At 34.0% G+C, this 10,585-nt stretch overlaps 1 protein-coding gene across 1 annotated transcript; it reads left to right on the forward strand.

Annotated features, from left to right (window-relative positions):
- Nucleotides 1–1,323: 1,323 nt before the first annotated feature.
- LOC123914636 lies at nt 1,324–8,056 on the forward strand. The gene is made up of 4 exons (XM_045965832.1): nt 1,324–1,426; nt 6,404–6,798; nt 6,894–7,196; nt 7,622–8,056. The coding sequence occupies exons 1-3, from the start codon at nt 1,324–1,326 to the stop codon at nt 7,158–7,160; spliced, it is 765 nt and encodes a 254-aa protein (XP_045821788.1). The 3' UTR covers nt 7,161–7,196; nt 7,622–8,056.
- The last annotated feature ends 2,529 nt before the right edge of the window (nt 8,057–10,585 follow it).

A 10,585-nucleotide genomic window follows, 5' to 3' on the forward strand; every position in this document is an offset into this window, starting at 1 on the left:
AACCAAACTGTTTTAAACACAAAAATGGTTAGTTTAGTTTTGGTTCTGAACTAGTTTTCAACTTGTAAATTGTTTCTGAACTGACTTAAAAACTACTACCGCTACTCAACTAACAACAATGGTTGAATAATCAGATTTGATGCATATAGACATGCAAAATCCATATTCGAATAGATGTGATGATATACATTAGACTACTGATTTTTTTGATTGATTTCCTATTTGATTGATAAAAACTAGTTTTTTTTTCCCCAACATTTGCATTAGAACAAAAACTGTATCTAATTACTCGAGAGCCAAGAATATACAGCTTATGTATTGTCCGAAACCTTCTGTTGACGCCTACCTTAGGTAGTTATTTAAAAAACTTATAGTCGTGGTAATTATTTCAAAGCAAAAAGATTGTAGGAAGTTCTTGCTGAAAAGTTTATCTTAACTAATTATTATTCTTTATAGTTGATCATGTGATTTGCTTGGTCGATGAATCGTCCTTGAAGAGAAAAATTATCGGTTAAAAATAGGAAGCAATGTAAGCTTCACACCGGCAAAGAATTCAAAGGTTTAGTGGCTTTTGTTCACATATTGTGAGTTGCAGGGATGTATGTTACTTTGCTTACAAGTCGTTCTAGTCTGATTTAGGCCCGCTATTGTTCCTTTTATTCATTTTGAGTTTCCTTTGTTTTAATCGTTAGTTGGTTTAGTGGTGATTGGCGCTGAACTTGGTAGGGAGAATCACAGTTCGATCCCCCGTAACTGCGATCGGGAGGGGGCTGTAACCACTTGATGACAGAACTGACCTCCGAACCAGATTAAACCGGTGGTGAAAGACAAAAAAGAGTCTTTGTGCAAAATATTTATAAGAATTGCTTGTCAAATTAGTGGTCATGGTTTGATTAACCAAAGAAAACTGAACCAAACTACAAAACATTCAGCTGGACCAAATGGTTTAATTATTTGTCGATTTCTGAATTTTGGTCCCCACGTTTTAAATTTCCCAATTTTGGCCTCTCATTTTTTTGAATTTCTGAAATTAGACTCAACACTTAAAATTTTGCATCCATGACATATTTTGATATGACGTGGCAGCAAATGGACCAATCAATTGTTGGTAATTCTTCTTTTTTGTTGGTCAAATAGTTTAGTGTCTAAACTAATGCATTTTGTTGAAACCCTAGAAAACTGGTTCTATGAACCACTATCTGTAGACCTTACTTCATCGTTCCTCTCCATCCCATATGTAATAGAGTGGAGTGTTTACTTGGATGTGTAAATTGTCAATTTCAAGGTATGTAATCTAGCACCACATTCCTATCCATTTCCGCAATGAAACAATGGAGGCGCGGCCAGGCATCGTCGTTGATCAGAATAGAACGGAATGAAACAACTGACGCTTTGCTTCTTTTAAATCCTATTCCTTCTCACTCAAGTAAGCCCACAGTTATAAATAAATAAAAAAGTCGAATAAATAAATAAATAAAGCACACCCGACAATTAAATATAAGAGATATCTTGATTTTAAAATTAATAAAACTAATTCTTTCAAATTTAGAATTTTCACCACCAATTTAACCTGGTTTGAGAATAAATTTAGAAATTCATATACACAAATGATTCATAAGCGGGTGGTTTGCATCAGTGTCAATAACCATCGCCAACAACAGTATCTTATCCAGTTTATATCAATAACAATGCTTAGTCCATGGAAAATTTAACACAACTCGCACCACCCTGCAATTAGCAGAATCATTAGCAACAGCAAAGGCTTCCAATTTGCTGATGTGGATCGACACGAAAGGAGTAAGTGGTTGGTAGATTCCACTTCTTGATTACAGAAATAGTATACCTATTTACCTATAAGAAATACAGGAAAAGCAAATACATGGAAAATCAGATTTGTGATTAACAACCTTGAAGTAAAAATTAACAACAAACACATTTAGAAATCAAGTTTAGATTATAGTTTGATTTACATATATGGAGAAAGGACATGTTTAAATTGAGTGCAAAATAGCTTATTTGCAGTAAATAAATAAAAAAACACAGGTTATGAATCCCACACCACCACCACCACCACCACAGCCCCACTGACCCTTCCCCCGCCACCCGGAGGAGAACTTCACCGGCTTCTGCCCCTCATGTCTCTGTGAACGTCTCTCCATTCTCCACCCCACCCCAGCAACTCCTCTTCTTCTGTAAGAATAACATTGGTTTTGAAAAATTTCTCTAATGGTTTTGATGATAACAAAGTATAAAACAACAATTGGTGTTACTTATATTTGTTCAAGTGTGCAAAACCGGAAGCCTAAAAGACTAATTATTATCCACTTGAACGTGTGAAAAAGAGGAGTTGAAAGCCAACTCTGAGTAGCAGACTCTGGAGACGTTCAAAGGTTGTTAAGCTTCGAAAATTGAAAAGCTTTAGAGATGTGAACAACAGACTCTGAATAAATTTGTCTCTGAAAGATTAGATGTCTCAAAGGTTCGCATCAGAGTTGACAAGGAGGAAGAAAAAAAGTACAATGTCGCTGCCATAGCAGTTGTCCTTTTCACCAAGAATATAAATTTGGAGCGGTTATTATCCGGATTGCAACGACTATAAAGAAAGCAAAGTGGGTTCCTATAAAAAATTTCAATAACTTCCCTAAAGTATTTCCAATCATGCCTTTTGTCCCTACTTTTGATTCAACTCGTGCGTATCATTCAAAGTTTTAAATGTTTTTCTACGGTCATGTCTAGTACTCCCTCCGTCCCAAAACTTTGGTCCTTTTAGAGTTTTGCACATGTATTAAGAAATAATAAAGAATAATAAGTTAAGTTATTTTTACTCTTACTTTATTAAGAAAGATAAAATCTATTTAATGATTGTTTTACTTTTTGTAAGGGTATAAATGGTAAAATATCATTAATTGTGTTTTGGTTTCATAAAATGACTAAAGTTTTGGGACAAAACAAAAAAGTTAAAAGGACCAAACATTTGGGACGGAGATAGTACATTATATAATTCTCTTTTGTAAAAGTTTAATATTTTTAACAACAGATCAATTAAATATGAATTTTTTAGTTAAAACATATTTATATTCATAGGGACCATTAAAAAATGCAAGACCAAAAGTTAATTCATCTACTTCTCTTTCACATTCAAGAGATGGCTATGAATTATTATGTTGTGTCCACCAACTGAGTTAAGCTTACATGAACTATTAAATATCATTTTGATTCCTCACAACTTTCTTACGGAACAATACATAACAGTACAAAACAAAACAATACATAACAATACAAGAAGGAACAACACATGACACATGTTAAGATATTGAATAAATTTTATCTTCTACGATGATCGATGTATAAAAAAGTTATTTTGATATCTTAGACAACTTGTGAGAAGACAAAAAATTGTCTCTCATAGTTCAGTAGAAAATAAAAATCTTTATTTTTGTCCAATCCATTAACACTAATTTGTGCGGTACTTAGGTACTGTTTGGCCTAACTTTTTTCCTCTTCTTTTTTCTTATAAGTAAGAAGTTAGGCCAGAAAATAATTTTTAAAAACATTATTAAGAAAAAAACAGTTTATATACTTAAAAAAAAAATAATATATTATCAAACATATCTTTTAACTTTATTATCAATTCTATACCTATGCTACATGATTCTTTCGATCTGACGGCTCACCTGCTCTTAGCTAATTGGTTTAGGCGGAGACCTCTCATTAAAAAATTCACCATAACATAAGACACTTTTTAAATTTTTTAACATAAATTTATATAATAGATAAAGACAGACGCGAAACGCACACTGACTGTCAACCAAGATGGAAGAATCTTTGGAAATATAATCCTACCCTTATATTGCATTCCTCGGAATTTACCGCTGCAAAGAAACTAGGCATGTTTGTGACTAAGATTTTACCTCAACTGCACTCCATACTCTCGATTTTAAACGTACACGCAGTTTTATACCTCAACGACCCTCAAAGATATTGTGAACTATGCTTGTTCCCATTAAGCAGCGCACGAGTAAAAATAGGGCGCGCAATTGTAGTAACGGATAAGTAAAAATACGACGCGCGAGAATTCAAAACTATAATAAAAAAACAACTTTTAACTTTGGTTTAAATGCTGTTTTACCCCCCCCGCCCCCTATTTTGAAAAATGCGGAATTTTACGCCCCCAATTTTAAAATGCGGAATTTTACCCCCCCTATTTTATAATTTGTTGGATTTTGCCCCCCACCAAAATTCTGCACAAAATCCGCTTCTGAGCCTCAAGTTCAAAGTTTCACACAAAACTAAATTTGGATCAATAATTCACAAAATTGATACTGAAACGATCGTAATCGAGTTAGCTTTCCACAGAATCAAACCCCACTAAAGTTAAAAGTTATTTTGATATCAAAAAATTGTCTCTCATAGTTCAGTAGAAAATAAAAATCTTTATTTTTGTCCAATCCATTAACACTAATTTGTGCGGTACTTAGGTACTGTTTGACCTAACTTTTTCCTCTTCTTTTTTCTTATAAGTAAGAAGTTAGGCCAAACAACAATTTTTAAAAACTTTATTAAGAAAAAAACAGTTTATATACTTAAAAAAAATATAATATATTATCAAACATATCTTTTAACTTTATTATCAATTCTATACCTATGCTACATGATTCTTTCGATCTGACGGCTCACCTGCTCTTAGCTAATTGGTTTAGGCGGAGACCTCTCATTAAAAAATTCACCATAACATAAGACATTTTTTAAATTTTTTAACATAAATTTATATAATAGACAAAGACAGACGCGAAACGTACACTGACTGTCAACCAAGATGGAAGAATCTTTGGAAATATAATCCTACCCTTATATTGCATTCCTCGGAATTTACCGCTGCAAAGAAACTAGGCATGTTTGTGACTAAGATTTTACCTCAACTGCACTCCATACTCTCGATTTTAAACATACACGCAGTTTTATACCTCAACGACCCTCAAAGATATTGTGAACTATGCTTGTTCCCATTAAGCAGCGCACGAGTAAAAATAGGGCGCGCAATTGTAGTAACGGATAAGTAAAAATACGACGCGCGAGAATTCAAAACTATAATAAAATACAACTTTTAACTTTGGTTTAAATGCTGTTTTACCCCCCTGTTTTGAAAAATGATTAATTTTACGCCCCCTATTTTAAAATGCGGAATTTTACCCCCCCCCTATTTTATAATTTGTTGGATTTTGTCCCCCACCAAAATTCTGCACAAAATCCGCTTCTGAGCCTCAAGTTCAAAGTTTCGCACAAAACTAAATTTGGATCAATAATTCACAAAATTGATACTGAAACGATCGTAATTGAGTTAGCTTTCCACAGAATCAAACCCCACTAAATTTGGAGTTATATAGAGAAATTAATTACCGTTTTAGTGAAGGTCTGTCAAATTACTAATTCTGCAAAAATCTACTTGTGACCTTCAAATTCAACATCGTCTACCGAACGCATCGTAACTCCAAATTCGACGAAATTGAAATTCCAACAAGGATAATTTCGTTAGCTTTCCATAAATGTAAATAGTATTAAAAAATAAGCTACAGGGTGAGAGGCATGACGAAAATACCAGTAGTAGTTTCATACGATAATTAATTTGAACATACCTTCACTAAAATGATAATTAATCTCTCTCTGTAACCCCAAATTTAGTGGAGTTTGATTCTGTGGAAAACTAACTCGATTGCGGTTGTTTCGATACCCGTTTGGTGAATTATTAATCCAAATTAGGTTCTGTGCGAAACTTTGAACTTGAGGCTCAGAAGCAGATTTTGTGCAGAATTTTGGTGGGGGGCAAAATTCAACAAATTATAAAATATGGGGTAAAATTCCGCATTTTATAATAGTGGGTAAAATTCCGCATTTTTTAAAACAGAGGAGTTAAAACTGCATTTAAGCCTTTAACTTTTTTTTCTTTTTTTTAAATAAAAATTATTAAACAACTTTAATTTTAGTTACTTGTTGTTCACATCGCAAACTTAACACATTTTCCCTCCGAGCAAAATAATAAAAATAAGAACCCTAGAAATACAAAACTTGCTGTATGACCCCAACTCTCTATAAACCTTCTCTATCGTTCTTTTCCACTCCTTGGACCCGTAAATCGTTAATTTCAATTTCAAGGTATTTTCTCAACTTTTCGTTTTTTCAATTGTAATCTACCATGACTTTGCTGAGATTTTATTTATTTGTTCTCAAATTCGTGTTCTCAATGATTCCACCCAACACCAAGAGAGCAAGAGCAAGGTATCATTTTTCCCCGCATTTCGTCATGTCAGGGACTTAGGTCACTTAAGCTTTGTGTTTACCCTAATGGTCCTTATAATGATGAAAAAACATTATTTCCGAAGTATCTAAATTTGCCAGCATTGACTAGCTTGGATCTATCTAATTTGCGCAAATGGCAATGCTGATCATGCCGAACCATTTTCATCTTTTAACAGATTGAATAATTTGATCATTTCTAGATGTAGTGTAAGGGATGCATCAATTCCAACCATATCAAGTGCAACCATTGTATATTTAACTGTGCGTAGTAATAGCTCGTCCGACTTTACCAAAATCGAGCTATCCGCTCCAAGTCTTCATACAATTACTTTTTACAGTACTCCTAAGCAGAGACTGTGTGGAAGCAGTCTTTCTTCAGTTAAACAAGTAAATATTCTTGTAGACATATTTTCTAGAATTGGGGAGCCTTATTTGATTTTATTCAGCTGGCTGCAAGACCTTGATAATATAAAATCATTGACCGTCAATGCATATACTCTTCAGGTACCTGAACTTACCATGTTTTGAGGTTTCATGTTTACTTTCTTAGTAAGATACTGATTACATCAAACTAATCTTAACCCTCCCTAATTGCGTAGATTCTTTCCTTAGATCCTGATTTATTCAAGGTTAAACTCCCTTCCTTGCGTAACTTGAAGTCACTGAAACCACGCCCTCTTGGATTATCATCTTATGTAAGGAAAGAAGTTGTGTTTAAATACATGTCGCGTAAAGAAGCTCACAAGATACTTCTCAAAGAAGCAGATGAACCATTTGTAATCATACCTAAGGGGGTAGTAAACTTCTTGCTTCAAAACTCACCATCTGCAGAAGTTGATATCATCGATTACAGGGGTCCGCAGTAAATTATGCATTCAGTTAAAACGGACTTCCAAACTAAGGTACATTATTCATTGTGGTTGATCTTGTGATTTGCTTTATTTGATACGTCATTTGTTTCGTCAGTGACTTATTCTTGAAGAGAAGGACTATCCAATCCTTTAAAAATTGGAAACAAATGAAACTACAAACCCACAAAGAGGCCACAGTTTTTGTGGCTTTCATTCATAATTTAGGCACTCTATTGTTCATTTTCTAAAATAAACAATAAAGTTAACTTTGTTTTAGTTGTGTGGTACTATTCATAATATGCCTACTGCCTAGAGTGTTTTTGGAAAAACATCTTATGATATTCAGTATCTTTCATATTCAATTGTTGTATATGTTTCCTTTGTTTTAGCTCTTGTGAAGTTTTTTGAGTTGATAGATTTTGCTTTGAGTATTGATACTGCTACTTGTTGGGCTTTTGATACATCATCAATTGAAGATATAGTTGAGAAGAGTCAACACAACACCCACATCCAACCTCAAAGATAATGGGCTTCGAAGAGTGCTCATCAACAATATTGCCTTACAGGTTACAATGCCTTCTGCGTCAACCTTTCTTTTGGATTGTAGTTCAAAGTGACTGAAAGTATCAGTTTGCTGAGTGCTGACTATACTGACCTTGTACGATTTGACATGCAACGGATCATTCACATGAAGTCTTTTTGAGATTGGCGAGATTATTCCATCTGATAGTCTCCAATTTAATGCTAAATTCCAATATACTGATGGAGGAACCTGCATAGAGTATGTCTTGGCCATTTAATTATGTACGAATCCTGTACTAGTCCCGTTATATTGGTCCTTGTCTCTGTATGAACAGGTGTGTTGTTTTGCTTTTGGGAGCCTAAATGAATTATTGCGTTGTTACTAGATATTTTCTTTGGTTTTTATATAATTTTGTTTTCTGATCTTGATAATTCATGTTTTTTGTTGATCTCACTCGTACTAAAGTTGAACCCTGCATTTATTCATATTTTCTTGATACGTGATTGTTACCGATGGAATGAGGGGCTGAAATTAAAAACTTTAGCTGTGACTTGTATTAACACTGAAGCTTCTCCTCGGGGATGATTTTGGAGGGCTTTTTCAAATTCTTTCCCATTTGGTTATCATTCTCCAATGCTCAAAACTCACCTCAAGGTTATCTCAATTCCCCCAACACTGCTCGTGTGCAAGTTTGTGTTGCAAACATTATTTGAGAGTTGGGACAACACAGTTGCTACCTATGCTTTGAACTATGCAAATTCAAGAAATCAGTGATTGGAATTTGACTCACTCAAGTGGACCTTATGGTGGGAATCTTGCCAAAGGATCTAGTGTTACATTCACTAGTTAATTAGAATCAATACATGATTATAACATTAATTCATGCATTAATGGAGGACAATGCTTGCATTATACTCAAATTGTTTGGCGCAACTCTGGTCGTTTAGGGTGTGCAAGGGTACAATGCACTAATGATGGTGGTTCGCCACTTACAATTACGATCCCCCGGGAAATTATGTTGGCCAAAAACCCTATTAATTACAACTTACAATTTAATATGACAGAGCTAAAAGGGTCTCAGTCATATATATTGTTTTTGGCAAGTTTTTGAATAATCTCTAAATGTATCATCCTTTTGACATATCAAGTACTGATATTTTGTGTACTTTAGAATTGGTATATCGACTTTAGAATTGGTATTTTGAATAATCTCTATGTTCTCTTTTCTCTTTTTAATTATGAACTTGATGTGTAGATAAGGCAAAGTCTTCAATATCTAACTTAGATATTAATTAGGTCCAATTTCTAAATTCAATAATCACTGTTTAAAGAGTTACCATTTCGAAACGCAATGTAACCAAAAAAAAAAAAGAGTTACCATTTCGCATCTATTTAAAATAATAATTGAGTAAACGAATTTTCTATGTTCCAGACCAGACAAAAACCTATTCTTTGGAGATTTTCAATCCAAAATACTAAGTGATACTTATTGTGCCCTACGACACATACAAGTGAGTTCCTTGATTAAATTATCACCCTTTAACCATCATTGATCGGTGATCTGCAAATCACGCCAAAATTTATGCAACTGTGAAACTGTTTTGTGCACCGGTCTCATTACACATTACACGTCAGCTATAAAAGGAATGCAACCTATGGTGAAAGCTATATTATTCGGAAAACTGTGTGTGAATAGCAGACCTATAATTTTATAGGATAACTTGTGTGCAAATTTTCAGAGTCCCTTTAAGTCTTAGACAGAGACTTGAGGAAGCTTCTAGACTGTTTTTTGCTCAGAGTTTGGAAGAGTTGAAGAAGGTTGAAAGAGATGAGATCAATCCAAGTGGTTATTATGATTCACAACACACCAAATCCTTCACCTCAACACCCTTCAAACGTCAGGTACTTCATTATCTTCATTCCATACTAATTATTGATTGATTGTTGGATTGGATGTGATATATGACAGAAAAATTGTTTATAAGTCGTGAAAGTTTGTTACCGTATGAGTTGGACTCTTGGCTATGAATTAGACTCAATCTAAATTCTAAGATATTATCTTAGTCTATTTGTCTATCTTAAATCCTTTGGATTATTTGTTATTGGATCACTCAATCTTGTCATGAGCTCCAGGTGACCGATGTTTAAAAAATTGTCGGGTCCTAGTTCAACAGGTTAAACTAATCGGTTTGATTCAGTTTTTAAAACATTGAGGTTGCATCTTGAGCAGAATTATAATATAGGAGTATTATATTGAGGAGATGGAAAAGTTGGCGTATAAGTTGCTGGAACGTATAGCTTTGAGCTTAGGTGTTGAAGCAAAGAGGTTTGAAGAATTCTTTAAGGATCAAACTAGCTTCATTAGATTCAATTAGTATCCTCCATGCCCTTACCCTCGCCTAGCTCTTGGCATTGGACGGAACAAAGATGCCGGTGCCTTAACTACTCTTGCCCAAGATGAGTTTGAAGGTCTTGAAGTGACGCGTAAAACAGATCAACAGTGGGTTCTTGTAAAAGCTACCCCCGGATGCTTATATTCTCAAAAACTAATTATACTACTGGCCATGAATTTTGCCGTTAAATTTTTTTTACTAAAAAGGTCCTTTTTTTTTTAACAGATACTAAAAAAGTCTTTTGAAATCTCAATTCAATACAACCCCCTAATTAAAATGAATGGAAAATATGAACCCTAGAGAATTGTTGCTTATCCAGTCTGCTTAGAGATTCCTTAAGTTGCTTATCAAGGTGTTTTTATTATAGAAAAGTAAACTGTCAATGTTTCAACACAATCGTGAGGTATTTTATAATTTCTTCCTCAGTTTTCACCATTGCAATAGAACATAATTTTACCGCCGTATATTTTCTTCTCTTTTTCTCTGAAATATTTGTTGGCACAAACTGTGTCCAGACCACACTG

The sequence above is a fragment of the Trifolium pratense genome, linkage group LG3, assembly GCF_020283565.1.
Source record: "Trifolium pratense cultivar HEN17-A07 linkage group LG3, ARS_RC_1.1, whole genome shotgun sequence".
NCBI classification, from domain to species: Eukaryota; Viridiplantae; Streptophyta; class Magnoliopsida; order Fabales; family Fabaceae; genus Trifolium; species Trifolium pratense.

Excerpts from the sequence above, each read along its gene's own strand:
- LOC123914636 (XM_045965832.1), top strand. The coding sequence starts at position 1,324 with ATGAAACAATGGAGGCGCGGCCAGGCATCGTCGTTGATCAGAATAGAA. Across the intron at positions 1,427-6,403 it reads TCCTATTCCTTCTCACTCAA|CTTGGATCTATCTAATTTGC; the intron begins GTAAGCCCACAG and ends AGCATTGACTAG. Across the intron at positions 6,799-6,893 it reads TCAATGCATATACTCTTCAG|ATTCTTTCCTTAGATCCTGA; the intron begins GTACCTGAACTT and ends CTAATTGCGTAG.